The sequence below is a fragment of the Gadus morhua genome, chromosome 18 (genome assembly GCF_902167405.1).
Source record: "Gadus morhua chromosome 18, gadMor3.0, whole genome shotgun sequence".
Lineage (NCBI taxonomy): Eukaryota > Metazoa > Chordata > Actinopteri > Gadiformes > Gadidae > Gadus > Gadus morhua.
Genome location: NC_044065.1, coordinates 5,540,814 through 5,567,130, shown reverse-complemented (window position 1 = coordinate 5,567,130; position 26,317 = coordinate 5,540,814). Strand labels below are relative to the sequence as shown.

The 26,317-nt window shown below is 51.7% G+C and overlaps 1 protein-coding gene across 2 annotated transcripts in view; it reads left to right on the top strand.

Moving 5' to 3' along the window:
• The window catches only part of dock1 (dedicator of cytokinesis 1), a 189,843-nt gene that overhangs the window by 153,470 nt on the left and 10,056 nt on the right, over positions 1 to 26,317 (top strand). For both annotated transcript variants that reach the window (XM_030339626.1, XM_030339627.1), the window contains 13 exons: positions 494 to 579; positions 1,032 to 1,188; positions 2,999 to 3,039; positions 4,936 to 5,026; positions 6,638 to 6,757; positions 7,274 to 7,363; positions 10,118 to 10,222; positions 14,970 to 15,111; positions 15,341 to 15,422; positions 18,573 to 18,657; positions 20,041 to 20,127; positions 20,846 to 21,022; positions 21,265 to 21,348. In XM_030339626.1, coding sequence (XP_030195486.1) covers positions 494 to 579; positions 1,032 to 1,188; positions 2,999 to 3,039; positions 4,936 to 5,026; positions 6,638 to 6,757; positions 7,274 to 7,363; positions 10,118 to 10,222; positions 14,970 to 15,111; positions 15,341 to 15,422; positions 18,573 to 18,657; positions 20,041 to 20,127; positions 20,846 to 21,022; positions 21,265 to 21,348 — 1,347 coding nt within the window. The remainder of the gene's footprint in view (positions 1 to 493; positions 580 to 1,031; positions 1,189 to 2,998; positions 3,040 to 4,935; positions 5,027 to 6,637; positions 6,758 to 7,273; positions 7,364 to 10,117; positions 10,223 to 14,969; positions 15,112 to 15,340; positions 15,423 to 18,572; positions 18,658 to 20,040; positions 20,128 to 20,845; positions 21,023 to 21,264; positions 21,349 to 26,317) is intronic.

The window sequence follows — 26,317 nt, the reverse complement described above, 5'->3', positions numbered from 1 at the left end:
ACTTTCTACCCTCCTCTCTCTCCCTCTTTACTCTCCACTCTCTCTCTTTCTCTCTCCCTCTCTACAGTCCTCTCTCTCACTGTCTCAACTCCTCTCTTCTTGCTCTGTCTATTTCCCTCCCCCCTCTCTCTACTCTCTCTCTTTATCCCCCCCCCCCCCCCCCCCCCCCCCCCCCCCATCCTGCTGTCAGCGCCCATCCAGGAGTCTATATAGAGAATGAGTTAAAGGAGGTAATGTGTCGTGTCTTCTTGTTACCACTGCGCTCGCCTTCACAGTAATATGAAACATGTTGTCGCAAACAAACAGGACTGGGAGGCTCGCTGCAGAGGGGGGGGGGGGGGGGAGGAGGTGTATGGTGAGAGGAAGGGAAGGAGGGCGAAGTAAAAGGGGTAGAGGGAGGGAGAGAGATGGAAGGGGGTAGGGGTAAGGAGAGGCAGCAGGAGAGAGAGAGAGGTTTGTGATGGTGTCTGTCTGTGCTCTCTGTGTCCCTCAGTTTGAGAGTGAGATCATCACCAAGCTGGACCACGAGGTTGAGGGTGGCCGTGGCGACGAGCAGTACAAGCTGCTCTTCCAGAAGATGTGAGTGATGCCCCCCCCCCCCTCCCCACTTCACACACACCTGTGCTCCAGTGTGATCAGATGATGCACCTCTGCACCCCACCCAAAAATAATCACAGCAACGCGCGCAATCAAATGACTCTGTTGCCATCACACATTTGGTCGCACTTGCGTATTTCACGTGCGTGCGTGCGTGCGTGCGTGCGTGTGTGTGTGTGCATGTGTGTGTGGACTGCCACCTCAGAAAAGCTGGAAAAGTTTTCTGTTAATGTACCAACCTCTGAATGTCACCCCTCTCTACCTCTCTCTCTCGGTCTGTCACTCGACCCCTGCACCCATCCCTCTACTCCACCCTGGACCGCTCCTCCTCCCACCCCTCCCCCCCCTCTCCTCCACCCCTCCCCCCCTCTCCCCCACCCATCCACCCCTCCTCCTCCACCCCTCCCTCTCCTCCACCCTTCTCCCCCCCCCAGCCTGCTGGAGCACTGCAGGAAGCACAAGTACCTGGCCAAGTCGGGGGCAGACTTCGTGGGCCTGGTGGTCCGGCTCCTGGAGCGGCTGCTGGACTACAGGACCATCATGCACGACGAGAACAAGGAGAACCGCATGAGCTGCACCGTCAACGTGCTGGTGAGACGCGCGCGCGCACGCACGCACGCACGCACGCACGCACGCACGCACACACACACACACACACACACACACACACACACACACACACACACACACACACACACACACACACACACACACACACACACACACACACACACACACACACACACACATGCGCGCATATGCACACACACACACATATGCACGCGCATATGCACACACACACACACACACACACACACGTGCACACACACACTATGGATGAAGTAAGACTGCTTTGAGGAAAGTAAATAGGCTGTTACCTCCGCCTTGTTCTTCACCTTGCGCAGTGATCATTTCGACTATGACAAAATTTATTCATTTGCAGGCGAGAGCTGTCACAATATGTTCCTTTAAAATGTTGCAGTCCCATCTACATCCATGATTTTTAATTATTATATTGACCGAGAAAATTGCAGCAAACAATCACGTTCATGTAAAAGGACCGTTATGAAACAGATTTCATGCACTATCAGTCAATAAAGTAATTATCGTGATATAGTTGGACTTCAAAATGGAAGTGATGTTATATTATTTACTTCTTAAACCGACCCTTCAGGTTGGGCACAATCTAGTACAATTTCAGTGGATCCAGTTTGTTTGCTTGCTTCAATGGCTACACGAACACACACTAACACACACACACACACACACACACACACACACACTCACAGGCACACACAGCAACCAGCTTCACATTGCAACATAAAAACAACACCCAGATCTGCTGGTCAGTTCCCCTCACCCACACCTTCACTCGCAAACCTTGTGTACTTCTGTTGTGTACTCAACTGAAAATTTCCCCTGTGTCTGTGTGTGTGATGTCTGTGTGCGTGTGCGATCATTGTGTTGTTATCGACGCGCACGCACCACACCTTCCACGAGTGATGCAGCGGTCTCCGACAGACCTCATAATGTACCACCGGGGGGGGGGGGCTATTATATCGACGCGCGTTGGCGTCCGCGGTGCCCGGCCCTGTCAGTCGGCTTCCTCTGACAAGTCCCCCCACCCCAGCCCCCTACCCCCGCCGAAACAATAGCAGAGGGGCCGCCCTGTCAGAATACATTAGGGCCTTATCGCAGGGGCCCGCCTAGGAGCCAGCCCTCTTTTGTCGAATGGCATTTCAGCCGGGAGTGGCCAAATGTCAGAGCTCCGCGTCCCGGCCTGCCAGGGCGCCGATAGACCCGGGCGCCGATAGACCCGCCGACGGGCGCGGCCCGCCATTGTTGTCTTGGCCGTTCAGTCCGTCCCCCTGAAGGGCGGTTGGGGGGGGACGGACGTGTGGACAGCTCACTGCCGTCCCTCTCGTCCCCGCTGATGGGTTTATTTGTGTGTGAATGCATGAACGTACGCGAATTGGTTGGTGGGGGGCTTGGAGAGAGTGTCGTCATGGTTCATCGTGGATCATGACGACAGCGACTAAGAACTTAACATAATCACAATTAGTTTGTGACAATTGTGGTAAACCGGTCTTTGTGGAAACATCCACCAACGTTATAAAGGTTCTATCCATCTATAGTTCTATTCTGTTCTACCGGTTCTATGCCCTTATGGTTCTATGTTATAAAGGTTCTATGGTGTTATGGCTCTGTGTTCTAACAGTTCAATGTTGTAACGGTTCTATCTTGTAACATCTCTATGTTGTCAAGGTTCTATGCTATCCCAGTTCTATCTTTGAACGGTTATATGTTACTACGGTTCTATATTGTAACGGTTATATGTTAAGGTTCTATGTGGTTGCAGTTCTGTGTTATAACGGTTCTACGGTCTGTGTGTCCCCTGTAGAACTTCTACAAGGAGATCGAGAGAGAGGAGATGTACATCAGGTAAGGTGGGGGTATTGACTCCCAGGCCTGACACAATAAATCACTTAGTTGGACTTCATATCGTCTTAGAAATAATTAGGATAAACCATTGTGATGTCACTTTAAGTCCATTTTATGCCACTGATATAACAAGAATCGCGCCAGCGAAAAGACAGATGGACTCAGCCCTCCACCCCATAAAGCCGGTCAGGAGAGCTTCTTCTCTGTCGTTCCACCAGAACATCCTTTGTGTTGAGAGGATTTAGAGTTTCACTTTTTAATCAAAGTCTGAAATAGTGTAGCGAATGGAATAACTCGGATGAGGGGATTATGATCAGCGGCGGCGCATTCTTTAATACAGCCGTGTTTTGAAGAAATTAGTTTCTGAGGTTGTTTCCCTGTTTGATTACTAGAAGTAGGCTAACACTCTTTGGGGGAAAGTTGTTTTTCCAAATTGAAAGTGTTGCATCTCAACTGCACATTGTTGTTGTCAAAAGCAAACGATGTTCACGTGAATAAGTAAACATTGGCTGGTGGTGCCGACTGCTATGGGATTCATGATGTACCAGATGGCGATAATGCTAGGTCTAAGATTCTCATTTACCGCTATGGATGCAGTAAGACTGCTTTGAGGAAAGTAAATAGGCTGTAGCCTCCACCCTTGTTCTTCACCTTGTACAGTGATCATTGTGACAAAATTATTTCATTTGCAGGCGAGAGCTGTCACAAAATGTTCTTTTAAAATGTTGCAGTCCCATCTAGATCCATGATTTTTAATTATTATATTGACTGAGAAAGTTGCATCAAACAATCGCGTTCAACTTAAAAGGACCGTTATGAAACAGATCAGTCAATAAAGCAATTATCGTGACATAGTTGCCCTTCACAATGGAAGTGATGTTATATTATTGACTTCTTAAACCAACCCTTCAGGTTGGGCACAATCTAGTACAATTTCAGTGGATCCAGTACGTTTGCTTGCTTCCATGGCTGCAGAACGCCGTGTTTGCTTCCCAATTATTTTCATACCTGGCAACCCGGGGTACTTGAAACATAGTGAATCACAACACACAGGCCAAAGCAAACAAACAGACAAACAAACGATTCAACCCAGAACACACGAAAAGTCGAAAAGAAGTCAAAGGAGAATCTGCAGGCTGCACCGTTGTTGTCAGAGAAGCCAGTACAACGAGTTTTAAATACCTCATCTTTGATGACGTATTGTCGTCATATTATGATTTAGCACAATCCATTGGTAACACACGGCTCCTTTAATGTTCATTTGTTAGGTAGTGTATATACTCAGGTGTAGTTATGTATCTCTACCGGGCCCCGGGCGGATTGAGACTGGCTGCGTTAGGAGCGGACCGGGCACCAAGACTGTACCTTGGTTCAAGTCTGCCGACCTCCCATTGGCTGAGAGACCCCCCCCCCCCCACCTGTTAATTGGGTTTTTCGGATGCAACCGTTTTTGTATTTGGTTCGACGTAAACGAACATCGCGGCTTCGCCCGGTCGCCCCCGGTTTGAGTCTCCATATGCTCGGCGGATTGGAGCTGAGCAGATGCTGCCTCCTCGCTCGGGATGAGCTAATAGGAGGAGGAGGAGGAGGAGGGAGCGTTCCAGGCAGCACGTCTTGCTTAGCGTATCCTCTGTTGTCTCTGAGTTAATGTCAGAGCACCATATTGAGATGTTTCCTCCAGACAGACGCGTACCCACTAAAACACCTGGCAGCCGCTTCCACTACATCCTTGACGCGATTCCAAAAGTAGTGAATAACGATCATGAATGAACGTGATAAATACATCCCCGATCCTCGTTTTTGTGGGGTGTTTCGATGGCGTTACGATCGACCCCCTGCAGGGCCACGGTCATGGAGTCGAGGAACACCTTGGGAGTAACCTCTACATTCTACCAGGTACCTGTACAAGCTGTGCGACCTCCACAAAGAGTGTGACAACTACACCGAGGCGGCCTTCACCCTGCTGCTGCACGCCAAGCTGCTCAAGGTACACACACACACACGCACACACAACGCACATGCACACGCAAAGACACGTGCAGATACACAGTTACATGCATACGCAGACGCATATAAACAAACACACACAAACACACTCACACACACACTGTGCCTAGAAGGGTGACCTCATCGATGACATGACCAGGGTGCTGGACTGGGGGGAGCAGGGTGGCCCTAGGTCCTCAAGGGACCAATGGATTGTCTCCCCCCCCCCCCCGCTCTCATCTATAAATACGCTGTGTCGTGACGCTCTTTAAATCCAGAGCGCGGTGCACTCAGACTCGTCCTTAGAGAGCGCCGTGTGATTTACCGTCACCCCGAACACCGGCCAACACTAATTAATTATTCTGCAGATAAATAAAAGGTGAAACCAGAGAGGGGTCCGGGGAGGACAGCGAGCCTGGGGTGGGCGGCCCAGTGCATTAAGGAGAGTGGGTTCAAAGCAGCCCCGTGGTCACGGCTTTTGTGAGGGATCAGCACTTTAGTTCGGTCTGTGGGTCCCCTTTCGCCCGCCGAAGGGGTTCGTCTTCCCCGCTTTAACCGTGTCACTGCCGCCGCCTGGCGTCATCCAATCAGCAGGCAGAGAGTTGGCCTGATCGTCCTGGCGGACATCTTGGTTGTTAACGCAATCCGGGGTGGGAGAACTTGGGGAACCAACATGGCCGACAGGGCAGTAAGGCCCCTTGGCTGTGCAGACGTCTGGTTTTTGGACAGAATGTTTTTCGTACCAAACGGTCGTGAAGCTGCTCTACCGAGTCAACGAGTAAAGAAACAAGACTACGCTTTTTTTTTTTTTGCCAACACTCTTATTGCGATCTGAAAATTGTATAGCTCATAACTGGTACATCTGGGGGGGTCCTAGCCAGTGCATGTACACTATATTGGCTGTGGACAGCGTGTGTGTGTGTGTGTGTGTGTGTGATTCGATGTGCGTGTGCGTCACTCGGTGCCGTAGGGTTCTGATGCCCGACAGCAGACCTCAGCCGGAGGCTTCCTGTCCGGACCCCTCCATCTCCCCCTCCCCACCCCCCCTCCAGTCTGAACTAGACAGAGGGGGGGGCAGGGGGGGATGGGAGGGGGGGGAGGCACTTTAAAGAAATACATATTCCCTCGACCCCGTGCCCTGAAGCCATTCAACCAATAGAATCACAGTGTGCCAGCGCTCTGCCTCCCGGCCCCCCGGAGTGTGTGTGTCTGTGTTTGAGTGTACGTGGGCTTGAGTGTGTGTACATTTAAGTGTGTGTTTGAGTGTTGAGTGTGTGTGTTTGAGTGTTTGTTAGTGTGTCTGAGAGTTTGCTTGAGTGTGTGCTTAAGTGTATGTTTGAGTGTTAGTGTTTCAGCGTGTGTTTGAGTGTGTGCTTCAGCCTGTGCTTGAGTGTGTGTGTGTGTTTGAGTGTGTGTGTGTTTGAGTGTTCGTGTTTCAGCGTGTGTTTGAGTGTGTTTGAGTGAGTGTGTGTGTCCGAGTGCGTTTGAGTGTGTTTGTGTTTTTAGTGTTTGAGGGTGCGTGTGTTTGAGTGTTTGTGTGTGTGTGTGTCTTTGAGTGTGTGTGTCTGTGCGGTGCGTTAACTCTGCTCCACACCCCCCCCCCCCCCCCCAGTGGTCGGAGGAGGCGTGTGCGGCCCACCTGACCCAGAGAGACGGCTACCACGCGTCCACTCAGGGCCAGCTGAAGGACCAGCTGTACCAGCAGATCATCAATTACTTCGACAAGGGCAAGGTGAGAGGCGGCGTCGCCCGCCCGCACAGCCATGAGCCCGGCCGCCGGCATAAAGACATGGACTCATGTTGTTCTGCACAAATACAATGCAGGCTTTACCCGGCACTCCAGCCGCCCACGCACTCACAGAGCAAAGGAAACACTCTGCCACATCCAGAAACAACGAGTTATCTTCTGATGGCACTGTTGGAATGCACCCCAGGGCCAGGAAGGGGGGGGGGGTCTTTTGAGGGGTGGGTGCGGGGGGGGGGGCAAATAAGCGGCAAATAATATTTGCCAGCTATTAAAACCAATCAGATCGAAACGGGATGGCTTGACATGTGGGCGCCCGCTGTAGATGAACCCTGAACTGCATGCCATCCAGCACACTTCCTTTGTCCTTCGCCCTTCACCTTGTGTGTGTGTGTGTGTGTGTGTGTGTGTTTGGAGGGTTTGAATCCACCGTGGAGGCCGTAGCCCTGCTCCTCGTTGTGTTCTTGTTAATCACGTCTCTGCCGCCGTGTCCGTGTCCCGCAGATGTGGGAGGAAGCCATCATCCTGGGCAAGGAGTTGGCGGAGCAGTATGAGAACGAGATGTTTGACTTCGAGCAGCTCAGCGCGTCCCTGGTGAGTCGTCCCTCCGCCGCTCCTCTGTGGTTCCTCTGTGGTTCCTCTGTGGTTCCTCTGTGGTTCCTCTGTGGATCCTCTGGTTCCTCTGTGGTTCCTCTCTGGTTCCTCTCTGGTTCCTCTCTGGTTCCTCTGGTTCCTCTGTGGTTCCTCTGTGGTTCCTCTGTGGTTCCTCTCTGGTTCCTCTCTGGTTCCTCTCTGGTTCCTCTCTGGTTCCTCGGTGGTTCCTCGGTGGTTCCTCGGTGGTTCCTCGGTGGTTCCTCTCTGGTTCCTCTGTGGTTCCTCTGGTTCCTCTGTGGTTCCTCTGGTTCCTCTCTGGTTCCTCTGTGGTTCCTCTGGTTCCTCTCTGGTTCCTCTCTGGTTCCTCTCTGGTTCCTCTGTGGTTCCTCTGTGGTTCCTCTCTGGTTCCTCTCTGGTTCCTCTGTGGTTCCTCTCTGGTTCCTCTATGGTTCCACTGGTTCCACCCGTTCCTCTGTGGTTCCTCTGTGGTTCCTCTCTGGTTCCTCTGTGGTGCCTCTCTGGTTCCTCTCTGGTTCCTCTCTGGTTCCTCTCTGGTTCCTCTGTGGTTCCTCTGGTTCCTCTCTGGTTCCTCTGTGGTTCCTCTGGTTCCTCTCTGGTTCCTCTGTGGTTCCTCTGTGGTTCCTCTGTTGTTCCTCTGTTGTTCCTCTGTTGTTCCTCTGTGGTTCCTCTGTGGTTCCTCTGTGGTTCCTCTCTGGTTCCTCTGGTTCCTCTGTGGTTCCTCTGTGGTTCCTCTGTGGTTCCTCTGTGGTTCCTCTCTGGTTCCTCTGTGGTTCCTCTCTGGTTCCTCTCTGGTTCCTCTGTGGTTCCTCTGTGGTTCCTCTCTGGTTCCTCTGTGGTTCCTCTGTGGTTCCCCTCTGGTTCCTCTCTGGTTCCTCTCTGGTTCCTCTGGTTCCTCTGGTTTCTCTCTGGTTCCTCTCTGGTTCCTCTCTGGTTCCTCTGTGGTTCCTCTCTGGTTCCTCTCTGGTTCCTCTGTGGTTCCTCTGTGGTTCCTCTCTGGTTCCTCTGTGGTTCCCCTCTGGTTCCTCTCTGGTTCCTCTCTGGTTCCTCTCTGGTTCCTCTGGTTCCTCTCTGGTTCCTCTGGTTCCTCTTGTTCCTCTCTGGTTCCTCTGTGGTTCCTCTCTGGTTCCTCTGTGGTTCCTTTCTGGTTCCTCTGTGGTTCCCCTCTGGTTCCTCTCTGGTTTCTCTCTAGTCTCTGTGATTTCTCCTTCGCTTCTCCGTCTCAGAGGAGCGCCGCGTTGATTATAGGTTACGAGCAAGGCCGCCTTAATGCACGGGCTTACCTGGGCTGAAGCCCCAGGGCCTACGCCGATCAGGGGGCCTATCATGAGCTGCGCTAAATGTAATTTTCTTCTTTTCTTTTAATACTGGCTCATGATAGGCCCCCCGATCGGCGTAGGCCCAAGTCAATGTGATTTTTGTTTGGGGCTTATAAAGATCAGAGGCCTATCATGAGCCAATAGAAAAGGGGGCTAGTGGTTTCTGGGCCACAGTCGTCTAACCAGTCGGAAAATAATTTACACATCTTCATTGTAAGATCCCCTCTCAGGGGGCCTACGACACCTCTCAGCCCCAGGGCCCAATGGCAGCTTAATGCAGGCCTAGTTACCAGGCACAGTATGTGCTTCGGGCGAAGACGTCTGAGAACGTCTACGTTTGTTGACGTCTGAGAACGTCTAAGTTTGAAGACGTCTGAGAACGTCTACTTTTGTCAATGTTCTCGTCATATGAATGTAAAACATGATATATGAATGACGCCTGAGAACATCTATGTTCTCCTCTAGTTTCTCATCTACGTTGACGTCTGTCAACGTACTCGTCATATTAAATGTAAAGTGTTCCTGCACATTGTCATATTGTAATGAAGTGCAGAGAGTCACTGTTTCGCCTGGATCATTTCCACAGTGTTATTCTCATCGCAGCAGGACTGCCAGTATGGATTGGTTTGTGCTGGTATTTTATTATGGCTTTTAATTTGGACTCTATACATTCTGTACAACGGTTTGTTTTATTCCTTTTCTTATTAATGCATCCTATTCTGTATGGTATAGGATGTCTCTACAGTCTGTATATTTGGTTATGTCTATATTTTATGTTATATTTTCTCCATGTATTACGAGCTATATTCAGTGTCCATCTGATCAGCCTAAACGTTCTGTCTATTGGTACATTTCCTATGTGGTACGGTTCTGTCTTTGTTGCCGTTCTCTAAGGAACAGTTCTATATGTTTTGACCTATAGGTTACTCTTCCAGACATTCTGTTCTGTACGTTCTGTTCCGTACGTTTTGTCCTATACACTCTGTCCTATACGTTCTGTCTCGTATGTTCTAACCTATTAATTCTGACCTATACAATCTGTTCTGTACGTTCTGACCTCAAAGTTCTGTACATTGTGACCTGTACGTTGTCTCCTAAATGTTCTGTACGTTCTGACCTAAGCGCTCTGTACGTTCTGACCTAAGCGCTCTGTACGTTCTGTACGTTCTGACCTAAGCGCTCTGTACGCTCTGTACGTTCTGACCTAAGCGCTCTGTACGTTCTGTACGTTCTGCCCTAATCGTTCTGTACGTTCTGTACGTTTTCTCCTAAATGTTCTGTACGTTCTTACCTCAGCGTTCTGTACGTTCTGTACGTTCTGACCTAAGTGCTCTGTACGTTCTGACCTAAGCGCTCTATACGTTCTGTACATTCTGTACATTCTGGCCTAAGCACTCTATACGTTGTGCCCCTACAGAGGAAGCAGGCCCAGTTCTATGAGAACATCGTGAAGGTGATTCGGCCCAAGCTGGACTACTTCGCCATGGGCTACTACGGGATGGGGTTCCCCTCCTTCCTACGGGTGAGCACTCACTCACTCACTCACTCACTCACTCACTCACTCACTCACTCACTCACTCACTCACTCACTCACTCACTCACTCACTCACTCACACCTACACACACACACACCAGTATCAGTGTGTAGTTGAAGCAGGAGCAGTTAAAGCGTGGTGGAGCTCTGAGGCTGAAACAGCCCATCATCACGGAGCTCTCCTCGTCAGCAAAACATGAGTATCCCATTTCACTCTCTCTCTCTGTCTCTCATCCCGCCCCCCCACTACCACCACCGCCACATGATGGGTTGGCTGGTACGGTGGAGCTGGAGTGTAGCAGGCCTGGGATAATGGGTTCTCTGACCGGGCGTAGTTCAGTTTCCCCCTCAGAACAAACCAAAGAACAGCTGTGGTTCAGAGAGGGCCCAAACGGCTCCTGGATGGAGGGGCCGCTCTGTATGGCAGAGAATGATTGGACCTGGCTTTGGAAATAGAGAGGGGGGGTCAGGAGTGAGGTTGGGCTCTGTCCCATCGGTCAAGCCACTCTCGCTCTCTCTCTGTCTCTCTCTGTCTCTGTCTCACTGTCTCTCTTGCTCTCAGTCTCGCACTCTCTCTCTCGTTCTCTTACTCTTGCTCTCTCTATCTTACTGTCTCTCTTTCTCGCTCTCATTCTCTCTCCCTCCCTCTCTCTCTCTCTCTCTCTCTCTCTCGCTCTCGCTCTCTTTCTCCTTCTCTCTCTCTCTCTCTCTCTCTCTCTCTCTCTCTCTCCCATCGTCACGGTGATACCAGTCCATAAACGTTGGCTCAGCACAATGCCCCCCCCCCCCCCCCGCGTCCAGATCCACCCAGACTGCAGATGAGACGGGGGGGTTAGAGTCCGGTTCTGCCCGATGCAAGTGGGGATCACAGCCGGCCCAATTTCGCATCAACCAGGTTTTTCCGTCCGAGCTTCCAACAGCGAGGGAGACCCATCCACCCAAAACCTCTGCTTTGAAAAACCATTCCCACTCTCAGCCTTTGATTCCTGGGAGCGCCTGCCTCCCTTTCATGCTGTCGGTTCGCAGCTCTGCTGGGATTTGGTATTTTGTGTGCGTGTGCCTTGTAGGCTTACCCCGGCCTCTCATCCTGGCTGCTGATGTCATCCACACGGATGTTCATCCTAGCTTTGTGTTTTATGAGGATGTTGCTGGGAAACTCTCCTCTTCTCCATTCCGGTCGGCAGCAGGGTGTTTGGAACGATGGAGGTTCATTTTCAATATGGACATTTGAAAAAATCACTCTGTTGTTTCATTGAGAAATCCTCGAACAGTTTGACCTCTGACAAACCCCAGTTGGAGCAATGGTCCGGGATTTGCGTCCGTTATTGTTATTGATTTTGAATGATAATTGAAATGGTCCAAATGCTCCTCCAATATCTAATAATGAACTGGAACTCTCCTCCGTTGCAATAAAGCTGAGCGTGACGGCGCCCCTTTAAGAAAGAGGGCCCCTGGGCTCCCCTTTAAGACAGCGGGCTCCTGGGCTCCCCTTTAAGACCGCGGGCCCCTGGGCTCCCCTTTAAGACCGCGGGCTCCTGGCCTCCCCTTTAAGACAGCGAGCTCCCCTTTAAGACCGCGGGCTCCTGGCCTCCCCTTTAAGACAGCGAGCTTCCCTTTAAGACCGCGGGCCCCTGGGCTCCCCTTTAAGACCGCGGGCCCCTGGGCTCCCCTTTAAGACCCCGGGCTCCTGGGCTCCCCTTTAAGACCGCGGGCTCCTGGGCTCCCCTTTAAGACAGCGAGCTCCCCTTTAAGACCGCGAGCTCCTGGGCTCCCCTTTAAGACCGCAGGCCCCTGGGCTCCCCTTTAAGACCACTGGCTACTGGGTTCCCCTTAAAGACAGCTGGCCCCCTGGCGCCCCTTTAAGACCGCCGTTGATTAAAGGGTAACCCTTTTCCTTGCGCCGCGTAGCTCAGCGCTCTGTCTCCCGTCCCGCATCATGGCCGCCCCGCTGCCCTGCCTCCTCTCCGGCCCGTCAGGTCGTCTATCCTCCGCGTAAGCGTCACGTGGCTAACGCCCGAACACGACCCTGGGCCTGATCGGTGGTGATGAAGAGCGGGAATAAAGGAACCCTAAAAGAACCGGCACCCGTTGAGCGGCGCTCAACCCAGACAGATAGGTGAGGAGGTGGAGGTGGGGGGGCTGGTGTCGAAGGGGTTATTCATGTGGGCCCGCTAATTAAGATGAATCCCATTAACGTCGTCTTCACTTTCTCTCGCCGCCTTCGCTGTTGTGTGGCGCCGGCGCCTCCGGCCGACGGGGAATAGTCAATTATACGAGGAAATCAATAGCTCTGATAACAACGCTCTGTCCCCCACCACCACCACCACCACCACCACCACCCAGTGCATTGTAACAGCACAAAAGGGGTCTAATTCAGTGGCTTATGATGCATTGGTTGTTAATGTGATTAGACGGCGGTATATGAGCTGATTTAGAAAATGATCCACAGATGCACATCACACTGCCTTCGTCTCGACTGTCAGTCTCAAACTCTGAAAGTTGTCGCTGTCAGCTCGAAACAGAGGAGATACCTTCAAAGTTCCCTTGGGTGAATTGGTTTAAGTTTTGATTATGTTTGATTTCAAGAAAACGCTTTTGTGTTCGTTGCAACACAGAGTTCGCCTGAGCCAGTCAGCACTGATGTCAACCCTCCCCCCCCCCGGGCTGTGATTGGACACTCCACTCTTGATTGTTGAATGATGGACGACAGAATCTGGATTCTGTTGATTAGTCAGAACTCCATTGGGTCAATCCCGACTATCACAGGGCTATGTAACATGCCTGTTATCGTGCCAGCTTGATCACATGACAACGTGCCATTGAACCCAAATAGAACCACATTGTCTTCAGAACCCAGTCGAACACATTCTGTGCTCGACTGCACTAAAAAAAACAATGCTTTCTGTTTCTGTTTACTATTTTCCAGATTTGTTTTTGATTTAATAAGGTAGACAATCTGAGAGCAAACTTTTCGGAGCATCCAAATATCATGTGTCAGTTAAGATTGTTGATTCGACTCCAGTTAAAGATCTGAAATGACTCAATAGCCATGGAGGAGATGCATCCGCTCAAAGGGAGACATTTCCATTCTTTACCTTGTATTCAGGAATACAAATGAGGAGTGGGACATGGGAGATGAGTGAGAACATAAATATACATACTTATGCTGACATCTGTGTGTTCGTCTTCTGAATTAACTTGCAATACACGAACCTTGAATAGGTTCTAGTTTCCAAAATGTCGGGCTCATCTCGTGGCAGTGGCAGCTTCGTATTGTCTGCCAGCTTCTGGCCACTCCTGCGTTGGAGCTGAATGACTCCCAAAAGTCAATGCGCCTTTGTCACCTTATCTGTCGGAGAGAATTTGAAAACTGTCCCAAGCATATTTCATGGCTGCAATTCGTTTAATTAATTGGGCAGAATGAGGTGTGTGTGTATGTGTGTGTACATGAGCATTGTGTGTTCACAGGTGTGCATGTTTGTCTGAGAGCTTTTGTGCTTTTGCTCTCGGGAGGGAAGAGCTCCAAAGGAGGGCTTCATTTCACAAAGGGGGAACCGTCCCTGGATGCTGTCCAAAGAACAAAAGCTGGTGAACTACTTCTACTCCGACTTCTCTCCTTTTCTTGAATGAATCAGCAGTTCCCTTCTAAGCATTGGGGTGTAATGCCTAAGAGCTGAGTGTGTGGGTGCCACAGAGACACCTGTAATTCCAAACAGTCATAGATGATTTTAAATAGGCATTACATTAGCATCATATTAGCATCACATTAGCATCGCAAGCCTGAAGGAGTAGAAGTAGCGTTGGACTCTTTTCGCTGGAGAAAAAACACAGGTGTAGATCGAAAGATTAAGTACAGGAACAGGAAGTTACTTCAGCCTGTTATTGACGATATGTGAGGTGATCTATTAGACGACGGCAGCGCCTTCTGGTAGCCTTGGAATGACCGATGATTGCAGAGGGGACGAATACACGCTGGCCCTGTTATTTATAGGCGGTAAATTACTGTGTGCTGCTGCTTTGGCGGCAATTTGACGGTCACCGTTTTTCCTTACTTCCCTCGTTTATCAGGATGTTAGAATTTGCCTAATCTCTGATCCACTATGCTGTAGCAGATTGCAGAGTGTGTGTGTGGAAGATGGCTGGTTCAAGCAGCCTCACCTGGCCTGAGTCAGACAGACACCTGTCAAGGTCGAACCAGCCATCACCCCACACACTCTCCTGAGATCTCCTGCATGGCAACATGGAGCAACAGGTCACTTTACAATAAACCCGCTTCCAACACCACCACCACCACCACGTCCTTGTCTGGAGGAGCCCAGTAAAAGTCTCCCAGGTGGAGTGTTGAATGGACATTACCCCAGAGAACCTCTGTGGGGAAGTGACACACATGTGATAAGTGTCCTCAGCTGGGTTTGTCTAACGATGGCGCCTCTGTTAAATAGAGATGTTCCGATTCCATTCCTTCCTTCCCGATACCTGAACTTTGGCTGATACGACTTTCCACCTCCCACCATTAACGAACGCAGCCTTCTCTGCCTGTGTAGTAAATGAGCTAGTAACGTGATGGTATCGGATCGACGCATAGACTTGCGTACTCCCCGATAACTGATTGTATACTGTATTTTAGGCTGTATCGGAAGAATTCCGATACTGGGATCGTTATCGGAGCAACTCTACTGTTAAAGGGGTGTATGGATGAATTGACAGAGGTTTTCCACACGTCCTCCCCTCCTAGAACAAGATGTTCATCTACCGGGGGAAGGAGTACGAGCGGCGTGAGGACTTTGAGGCCCGTGTGCTGACCCAGTTTCCCAACGCCGAGAAGATGAAGACCACCACGCCGCCTAGCGAGGACATCAAGGCGTCCTCCGGCCAGTGTATCCAACACCACCTTCATATGCTCGGAGAGGGCGGGAGAGAGAGAGAGAGAGGGGGGAGAAGGAGAGATAGAGGGGGGGGAGAGATTGAGAGAGGGAGGTAGAGAGAGAGAGAGGTAGAGAGCGAGAGAGAGTGAGTTCATGTGCTGTCTGACAGTTTCACAATGTTGTGTTCTATCATCATGTCAACGAGAGAAGTGGTGCGTTTCCTTAACCCTTTTGTTTGAAGACATCCAGTGTTTCACCGTGAAGCCCATTCTGGACCTTCCTGCCAAGTTCCAGAACAAGGCCGTCTCTGAGCAGATCGTGAGGTAAGGTTTCTCTCTCTGGCTCTGGCTCTCTCTTTCACTCTCTCTCTCTCCCTCTCCCCTCTCCCCCTCATTCTCACGCTCTCTTTCTCACACTCACCCTCGCTGTCGCTCTCACTCGCTCCCACGTTCTCACTCGCTCCCTTGCTGTCGTTTTCTCCGTCTCTATCTCTCTTGCTCTTGTATCGCTCTCTCTCACTCTCTCTCTAGCTTTCTCGCTCTCTCATTCTCACTCTCTCTCTCCCTCTTACTCTCGCTCTCTCTCCCCACCAAACTACAGTGGTTTTATGTTCATAATCAAACTGTGTGATCAGTCTTAAGCAGCCTCATCTGTTTCCAGCTCTGCTGTATCTTAATGTGTGACAAACGGGGCCCACAACAGGGGGGCCACGGAGCTGATTAGCCTCCATGTAAATGTGCTTTTTGTGAATATTAAACAACGATGTTTACTCTTTAAAGGGTAAGTAATCCTTTTTCCTTCTAAGCTTTTAAGTAAAGTCAAGACAGTCGTAAAGATTTTAGAAAAAAACGGACCTGTTGGTATCCAGAGCATCAGGGGCTTGGTCTCTCTCTCTCTCTCTCTCTCTCTCTCTCTCTCTCTCTCTCTCTCTCTCTCTCTCTCTCTCTCTCTCTCTCTCTCTCTCTCTATCTCCCCCTCTCTCCCTATCTCTATCTCATCCTCTCTCTCTATCTCTCTCGCCCTCTCTCTCTGTCTCTATCTCTATCTCATCCTTTGTCTCTATCTCGCCCTCTCTCTGTCTCTATCTCGCCCTCTCTCTCTGTCTCTATCTCGCCCTCTCTCTGTCTCTATCTCGCCCTCTCTCTCTGTCTCTATCTCTATCTCATCCTTTGTCTCTATCTCGCCCTCTCTCTGTCTCTATCTCGCCCTCTCTCTCTGTCTCTATCTCGCCCTCTCTCTCTGTCTCTATCTCGCCCTCTCTCTCTGTCTCTATCTCGCCCTCTCTCTCTGTCTCTATCTCGCCCCCTCTCTCTCTGTCTCTATCTCGCCCCCTCTCTCTCTGTCTCCATCTCTCTCTCTCTCTCTCTCTCTGTCTCTATCTCGCCCTCTCTCTCTCTCTCTCTCTCTCTCTCTCTCTCTCTCTCTCTCTCTCTCTCTATCTCTCTCTCTCTCTCTATCTCTCTCTCTATCTCTCCCTCTCTCTCTCTCCCTCTCTCTCTGTCTCTATCTCATCCTATGTCTCTCTCTCTCTCTCTCTCTCTCTCTCTCTCTCTCTCTCTCTCTCTCTGTCTCTATCTCGCCCTCTCTCTCTGTCTCTATCTCATCCTGTCTCTATCTCTCTCTCTCTATCTTGCCCTCCCCTCGCTCTCGCTCTCTCCCACTCTCTCTCATGTTGCCCTATGTGAGGGTCAGCGCTGCGATCCGTGCGCATGCAGAGGTCGTTCCAGCCAGGCTGACCCTTGACCCCCCGTCTGACCTGGCTCTATCCGGGCCCCTGCCTCCTCGTAGCTGCTGATTGGCCCGTCAGCTAACGAGGATGCTTAATAAAACGACAAAGGGGTAGAGGCAGCGCTGCTCTGAAGCCTCCCTTCTCTCCGTGTTCATCAGACCAGACCTCTGAGGCCCAGCCCGCCGCCGTCATCTGATTTATTAAAGTATGCTCTCATACTCTCCTAATCGGGGCGTATTTTACACATTCAGGGCCACCTCTCCTCCTAGCTCCGGAGCAGCCAACCGCACTCTCCCGTCTGCGGTGATTATGCAAATCAGCGGCAGAACCTCCTTATATCGTTTTTCGCAATAAAATAAAGTAACAAAAATAAACAGAGGAATGCGGCCCCTTTCTGATGTCCTTGGCAACGTGGCCGGCATGACGATACACGGAGGAGAGCTGGGAGGCTTTGTTGCTGTGCCAACACTGCCAACCGTGCGGGCGCCCTTTCATCGTGGACCACAGTGAGACCGTCCCGACCTCGGGGGGCGTGACCCCGCCGCCGCCACACAGGAAACACACGAGGCCAGTCTGATGTTTTATTAACAAAGGCGCTCAGAGCGCCATACGTTGTGGTTCACACAGAGTTTGGAACAGTCGCCGTGGCGACGCCCAACTCCATCCCCCAGTGGGACGCCTCTCTGAAACGGGAACGTTGTGGCGGAATGGAAAGGGGGGGAGGGAGGGAGAGAGAGGGAGGGGGGAGGGGGGGAGAGAGGGAAAGGGAGGAAGAGAGAGGGAGGGGAGGGGAGGAGGAAGAGAGAGGGAGGGGAAGGGAGGGGGGAGAGAGGGGGAGGGAAAGGGAGAGAAGTATAGAGAGAGGAAGGAAGAGAGAGGGGGGGGAGAGAGGGGGAGGGAAAGGGAGAGAAGTAGAGAGAGAGGGAGGAAGAGAGAGAGGGGGAGGGAAAGGTAGAGGGAGAGAGAGAGAAAGAGAGAGGGGAGGGGAGAGAGAGAGAGTTGGGGAGAAGGGAGGGAGAGAGTATTGAACGAGAGTGGGCGTTCTCGTACAGACCTCTGCGTTCACCGCCCCCCCCCAGGGCTCGCTGTGCCCCCCACGAAGCCCTGCGGTACCTTTCTCCCGCCGTGGAAAAGTCTATTAACCTGCGGGACACCTGCACACCCTCACACACAACCCCCCCAGACGGACACACTCGTCCCCTGGTCGTCAGGTGCCTCCGGCCCCCTCCCACATCTCTGGCCTCTCAGGGGGACACGGGCCCCCAGCGCAGAGGTGAGCCCCCGCCCGTGCCTAGAGGCGGGGGTCTCACGGGGCCGGCTCTCAACTCTGCCCAAATCGGGGGGTGGAGGGGGGCTCGGGGGAGGGGGCTGCCGTGTCCCCAGCCCGACCTGAAGCAAAGCAATCAACCTTTCTGAATCTGTCCGTCCAGCGGACTCAACTCTTTTAATTGACTCTGCCCTTCTGCTCTCTCTCTCTCTCTCTCGCTCTCTCTCTCTCTCTCTCTCTCTCTCTCTCTCTCTCTCTCTCTCTCTCTCTCTCTTTCTCTTTCTCTTTCTCTCTCTCTCTCTCTCTCTCTCTCTCTCTCTCTCTCGCTCTCTCCCCCCCTTTCTCTTTTCCCCCCTCTCTCTCCCTCCCTCCGCTTTCCCGCTCCCTCTCTCTCTATCCCTCTCTCTATCCCTCTCTCTCCCCCTCCCTCACTCCCTCTCTCTCCCCCTCCCACCCTGTCTCCCCCCCCCCCCACAGCTTCTACACGGTGAATGAGGTCCATAAGTTCCAGTACTCCCGACCCGTGAGGAAGGGCGAGAAGGACCCCGACAACGAGTTTGCGGTAATGTTTTTTATTTATCGTAATGTCCTTATTACTGTGGACGTTTTTTTGGAAACAATTCCCAGACAGCAAATAAAATAAGGTCGAAAAGCAAAAAGATGACAGCTATATAATAAAATAAAATAAATGCAGTAAAGTAAAAGGGAAGTAATTCGCTCCATATTTATGGATAGACTATATTCTATTGGAGTTTGTACTCCATATTTCCTATTAGTCCCCATTAGCATCAATAACACAAATTGATGATTCATGCTCCAGAACGGGGGTGGGGTTGGGGGGGGTGGGGTGTCACACAACCGGCCAATTAGGACTCACCGTGTTTCCACGGGCACTGAACTGGCTTCGTGACACGTGTGACTCATCCAAAACACCTCCTCTCATGCCGTGCCGCGTTATATGAAATACTTTTTGTGCCAACGCCCCAAAACCCCACATCTTCACTGGGTCGTTATTCACAGCTCGACCCGAGTATCAGCCTTTCCAACGTTCTTGCCCCTAATTGGTCGAATCCCTTCTGTGCTGAGCGGCTGCTGACACAAGGATTCTGCATGTCTACGTCACCCCCCTCTAATTGGTTTAAATAGGGGAACTCTCTCCTTCTTCTGCTCCTGCAAAGCACTCGTGACAAGCAGGAAGAGATCTCCTTAGGGAAATACTCACTTTTCTCTCCTGTGTGTGATTGTGTATTTGTGTGTGCTTTATTTTGTGTTTGTGGGTTGTGCATGTATATGCATGTATATGCATGCTTGTATGTGTCGTTCTGCCCTAGAGTGAGTTGGCCTGTATTTTTGTGGAGGCATGCACGCCTGAGTGTGTGCGCGTTCTTGAATGGTTCTGTGTTTGAAGGCTTTGCGTAGGTTTGTGTGTCCCTGTGTAGATCTGTGTTTGAAGGCTTTGTGTAGGTCAGTGTGCGGTCGCTTGTGTATGTTGGTGTGTACATGTTCATGTGTGTGTGTGTGTGTTTATTTCGGTGTGTGCGTGCGTGGCGCCTGCGTGTGTGTGTGTCGGTGCCCTGTGTGTGTGTGTGTGTGTGTGTGTGCGTTTCCTCTTCTAAAAGGGAGTCATTACTCTTCCAGGAGATTCCCTCTCGTCGGGGCTGTCTGTTAGCAGGGTTTAATGAGCTGCCATCAAGGCAGCGGGGACGGAGGAAGAGGAGGAGGAGGAGGGGGAGGAGGAAGAGCCGGGGGGGGGGGGGGGGGGGGGGGCTCATCTGGGGGAGGAAATGATTGCTCCCAGCCTGAACAATCTCCCCCTTCTGCCTCTGATCTGACTCTGATTCTGCCCGATTCTGATCGACTCTTCCTCGTCCCGTCGATATCTTCAGTGCGGTTAAAGGTTTCTATGTGTTTGTTTGTTTGTTGTTGTTGGTTTCCCGGCGTGCAGAACATGTGGATCGAGAGGACCACCTACGCCACGGCCTACAAGCTGCCCGGCATCCTGCGCTGGTTCGAGGTCCAGTGGGGCTCCACCGTGAGTACTGAGGGGTCCTCCGGACGGTCCTGACCTGGGTCAGTCATTGGTTCCTCTGCAGATCGGTCCGGCATGCAGCCCCTTTGAAGGACCGCTCCAGACCGGACCAATCGGCTCTAGGGGACCAGGAGAGGCTGGTTCCCCGGGGCTGGGTCTTCCCTTGCTGCTCCACGTCTCATTACCAGGTGGAGGTTCGCCCGGCCCTCCGCCCTCTTTCTGAGGGTTGGGATCGGAAGGGCCCAGTGACGCACCGGCGCAGATTGGAGATTTGCCGTTCTGCTGTGACGTCTGTTCCCTTCCCCCCCCTCCCCCCCTCCCTTGTCTCTTGTTGTTTTTGGGCCCATGTCTGTAAACCAACATTTTCGTCTACGTTCTAGTAAGCAGAGTCTGCCAGAGAGGATTTAGATTTTGTTGCACCTGATTTTAAAGCAAGTTAGGCCCTGTGTTGTCTTTGAAGTATTTGAGTGCCTGTGCCCAATATTCCTTCTACATGTACAACACGTACATGTAGAAGGAATATTGCACACAGGCCTTCAAATACTTCATCTTCATCAATATTTGCTGTTTTTGGATGACCTGGCTAACCCCGGCTAGTGTGGCGTTTCCCGCCATTTCCTTGGCTCCGAAGCTAGGCATTTTCCGGTCTGTTGTCATTCAACACACATGTGAGTGTGTGTGTTCCTCACACGAGTGTGCTCACACTGGGCGTGTTCCACAGGAGGAGATCAGCCCGTTGGAGAACGCCATGGAGACCATGCAGCTGACCAATGAGAAGATCAGCAGCATCGTGCAGAGACACCACAACGACCCCAACCTGCCCATCAACCCCCTGTCCATGCTGCTCAACGGCATCGTGGACCCCGCCGTCATGGGGGGCTTCGCCAACTACGAGAAGGTAGGGCCACCGGGCGCCGTCAGACATCAGGCGGTCTGCTGACAACGTCACTGCACACCGCTTTACAGTGAATCGGATCACTCTCCTTATTGCTCTTTGTCTTTCTCTCTCCCTCTTTCTCTCTCTCCTCACCTCCTCCCCTCCTCCTCCCCCTCCTCCTCCTCCTCACCTCCTCCTCCTCCTCCTCACCACCTCCTCCTTGTCTCCTCCTCCTCCTCACCTCCTCTTCCTTGTCTCCTCAGGCCTTCTTCAACGATAAGTACATCCAGGAGCATCCCGAGGACCTGGACAAGATCGACAAGCTCAAGGACTTCATCGCCTGGCAGGTGAGATACGTGTGTGTGTGTGTGTGTGTGTGTGTGTGTGTGTGTGTGTGTGTGTGTGTGTGTGTGTGTGTGTGTGTGTGTGTGTGTGTGTGTGTGTGTGTGTGTGTGTGTGTGTGTGTGTGTGTGTGTGTGTGTGTCCGTAACCCATCATAATCTATGTTATGAATACTATTGTTGGATTCCCAGGACTTTCATTAATGCTTCTCAAGGCTCCCACTTGTTTATGGAACCAAACAAGAAGACTGCGTCGATAAAAGCTCCTCGCGTGGTGTGCAGTATTGGCTGCTTATTGGGGACCCTGAAGAGAGGGCCGGGGCCAATAACGACCTAGGGCCAAACATCACCTCCTCCTCCTCCTCCGCCTCCTTGTCCCTGCTTCCCAAACTCATCCCGAACGGGCGATGAACTCCAAGAACCTCCGTGTGGCCGTCAGTGATGAATGCCTCATCCCCCACCACCAGGGGGTGCTGCGTTCACTCCGCCTACAGTGAGCACACGCCCAGAACCAACCGAGTTCAATCAGGTCTGTCTCTCGTGTGTAGCCCAGAGTTAAGGGAGGATGTGTACCCTGCACTTCTCCTCCCCTGAAAACAGAGATGCTCGAAATTTCTCCGGGGGTAACATTTAGTTATTCCGAGGATGCCGCTACCGGCAGACACCCTCACGACGTTTCGCACCGCAACGCTGGGTTTCCACCACCGTTCTGCGCGGGCAATTAGCACGACTCCTGTCACATTCCAGGCGCGATGCTCCGCGTGCCGGATGGTGATGAACGACCTGTTGTCGTCGCGGAGTGCGGCGGATTTGGGGACTTCTTCCCATCGTGTTCCTACCTAATCAGCCGGATCAGCGAGGGTTCTCGTCCCAATCTTTCCAATCTGGAGGCAGACAAAGAGTCGTGCGCAGCGTCTCTCTCGTGGAGGAACAGACTCAGTGTTCTCCTCTTAGTGGGGGGCTCAGCGGAGCTGCTCCTTCCCTCTCTGCCTCCCCCCTCTCTCAGCCTCCCCCCTCTCTCCCTCCTCCCTCTCTCTGCCTCCCCTCTCTCTGCCTCCCTCTCTCTGCCTCCCCCCTCTCTGCCTCCTCCTCTCTGCCTCCCCCCTCTCTGCCTCCCCCCTCTCTACCTCCTCTCCCCTCTGCCTCTCCCCCCTCTCTGCCTCCTCCTCTCTGCCTCCCCCTCTCTGCCTCCCCTCTCTCTGCCTCCCCCTCTCTGCCTCCTCCTCTCTGCCTCCTCCTCCCTGCCTCCCCCCTCTCTGCCTCCCCCCTCTCTGCCTCCCCCCTCTCTGCCTCCCCCCTCTCTGCCTCCCCCCTCTCTGCCTCCCTCTCTCTGCCTCCCCCTCTCTGCCTCCCCCCTCTCTGCCACCCCCTCTCTGCCTCCCCCCTCTCTGCCTCCTCCTCTCTGCCTCCCCCCTCTCTGCTTCCCTCTCTCTGCCTCCCCCTCTCTGCCTCCCCCCCTCTCTGCCTCCCCCCTCTCTGCCTCCCCCCTCTCTGCCTCCTCCTCTCTGCCTCCCCCTCTCTGCCTCCTCCTCCCTGCCTCCCCCCTCTCTGCCTCCCCCCTCTCTGCCTCCCCCCTCTCTGCCTCCCCCCTCTCTGCCTCCCCCCTCTCTGCCACCCCCTCTCTGCCTCCCCCCTCTCTGCCTCCTCCTCTCTGCCTCCCCCCTCTCTGCCTCCCCCCCTCTCTGCCTCCCCCCTCTCTCCCTCCTCCCTCTCTCCCCCCCCCTCTCTGCCTCCTCCTCTCTACCTCCTCCCCGGCTCCTCCTCAAATGTAATCCGTCCTGAATCGTGACGAGAGGACGGAGCCTGGCAACAGAACCCCCAGCCCCACCTCACTCACCCCCTCTCTCTCTCCCTACCCACTTCCTCACCCCTCTCTCTCACCCCTCTCTCTCCCCCAACCCACTTCCTCACCCCTCTCTCTCCCACCACCCACTTCCTGGACACCCAGAGGGTGCTGGATTAATTAAATGACCAGTACATTTGTTCACGTGCATGCACGCGCACGCACACACACACAAATACACTGAAACACACCTACATTCAGCACGCACACAAACACACCTATTGGGCATTTATTAGGCTTGGGCAGTGACATGCAAAGTTCTTGTAAAGAAAATGAGTTTAATTGCAGCTCATTAATCTTTGTGGGAACTCGTCTGTGTATGTGTGTGTTTTTAGGGCTGGGGGGGCTTATCGTACCTCAGCCACCAGGAAGGGCCCAGGTGGCTCCTCGCTGGGCACAGTTATATCATCACTGGTCTATATATGGACCTGTGTCTCCAGGGGGGGCGGGTCCTGCCTTCAGCTGTCACTCACACTCTGTTCTCTTTTGTTTTGGGTGTTTTTTTCTTTGTACCTTTTTTTCTTTTTTTGCACTTGCATCACTTTGTACTGCAGCTCCCACCTTCCCCCCGTACCCCCCGCCAAACTCTCCTCACACTCAACCAGCCTCTGTCCTTGGCCTCACCTTCCCCTGGCGTCTCTCTCTCCGTCTCTGTCTCTCTCTGTCTCTGTCTCTCCATCTCTCTCTCTCTCTCTCTCTGTCTATGTCTCTCTCTCTCTCTCTCTCTCTCTCTCTCTCTCTCTCTCTCTCTCTCTGTCTATGTCTCTCTCTCTCTCTCTCTCTCTCTCTCTCTCTCTCTCTCTCTCTCTCTCTCTCTGTCTCTCTCTGTCTCTTTCACTCCGTCTCTCTCTCTCTCTCTCTCTCTCTCTCTCTCTCTCTCTCTCTCTCTCTCTCTCTCTCTCTCTCTCTCTCTCTCTCTCTCTCTCTCTCCTACCTCCCCGTCCCTCCCCCCCGTCCCCTATGGTGTTCCCGTGACCCGCTTGTATGATTTAGATCTGGTGGGGTATCAGGGGAAATCCCCAATCCTTTGGTTCGTCCTTAATCCTTTATGTGGGACACCAGCAGTAACTTAAGTGTTCCTCCCCAACCACACTTCAGTGGAGGAGCAGTGTGGTTGCTAAGCGCCTGTGGGTACCTAGGTGTCACCTCCTCTTATTGTGCACTTTTGTTCGGTCAGCCCCACATATAATATACATGGAAACCTACTCCTTTGTTTTATGAATGTGCATGTTTGTGGGAAGCTGTCGAGTCTGTTCCAACACCTTCACACAGCTTGGATTAAACGATGCATGCGGTGGGAGAGCCTCCGTTGCAGAGAGTTACGTCACATCTAAAAAGCAGTGCTTGACTTTCCTCTTACCCCCTACTGGGAGGTCGCTTCCCATTAGAGAGAGACTCACTTGATCATCAAGACTCACTTGTTCAGAGGTCACCTAGACTCTTAATAGAGTCTAGGTGACCCCCCACACACACACAAACACACAGAAACACACAGCTGGTCTGCCCACCCTGTGCAGCCCATGCATACTAGAGCTGGGTTTCGATTCAAATTTCAAGAATCGATTCGATTCCGATTTTTAAGTTTCAGAATCGATTTTTTCCGATTTTCTCAGATTTCATCCGATTCGATCCGATTTTGATCTGATTTCCGATTCGATCCGGGGGTTAATGTTATTAAAAATGAAAAATGTATTTGAACCGTTTCCTTCACTTCATGACTGTGTAGAGAAGCAACATATTAAAACTAGTATTATATCAATATTAAACAGCAAATCTTACAAGTATTGGTAGTTACTGATGGCTGGAAGACTGATGAAAAGGTTAAGGGTCAATCTACCTTGAAGAAAGATAATTCAGGACAATAAATGGAGGACATCATTGAGGTGACTATATCTGCAAAAGTGGATTCCTACTGGGACAATAACCAGTGCATTATTATTATGCTTGAAAATAATTAAGAATTCACCCAAAAGCGGTTGCTACCAAAAGCATTTTTATTTTAAAACTGCTCACACTTAATAAACTGAGAAGTACTGAAACTGGAAGCATAAAATGTAAACGTTGAGCATTTTTCTTTAAAGTGCAAACATAAAAACAGAACATTTTAAACTGTAAAAGCGCTGAATGGCGTCTATATGAGCATGTTAAAATCTGTTCTAAAACCACACTCAAGATTTGTTTTCAAGAATATGCAGCACCCTAAGTGTACAGGGGAATCCCATGAATATTTTCCAGGAATATATCAAATATACATTTTTAACTTATAAAATTCCATTTTTTTATTATTTTTTTTATTAAAAAAATCGATCTTTGGACGTACGAATCGATAATCGGTCATTAATATGCGAATCGATTAAAAATCGGAAAATCGATTTTTTCAACACAGCTCTAATGCATACGTGCACATATTCATAGTTGTATACATATATACATACATATATACATTCATATATGCATACATATATGAATACATGCACGCACGAATACACACACACACACTTGGACTTTGACGTTCCCGAGACCCCTGAGGGTCCGACGTAGCTCTGACCTCGGCGGTGGCGCTTTGTGACCGGAGGTACAGGAAGTCCCGAGCCCCCTGTGACGTCTCGATGAGTCACCGTGGCCGAGACCGGCAGCACGGCCGCACGTCAAACGCCGCCGCCGTTCGTAACATTTACATTTAGTCATTTGGCAGACGCTTTTAGCGACTTGAGAATTACATTCAAGCTACATTGCTTTACATTGACATAATTCACATTCCCCCGTATGTTTAGTCAATCACTCACACACCGATGGCGGAGGCTGCCATGCAAGGTGCCAATCTGCACATCGGGAGCAGTTTGGGGTTCAGTGACTTGCTCAAGGACACCCCAGTGGGGCCAGAGAGGGAGCAGGGGCTTGAACCAGCTACCCTCTGGTTACTAGACGACTCCCCAACCACCTGTGCCACCCAGCGTCCCCGTTAGGTTCCTCTTAGGCCCCGGGCACACCGGGAGCCGGAACGGGCCAAAACGATCCGGTTTCGTTTTATGCGGTTCAGGAATATCTCCATAAAGACGGAGTCATTGCAATATCGCATCGAGCTGTAGAAAGGCTGTAGTAAATATTGCGCTGGTTCTCCACAGAGAACAG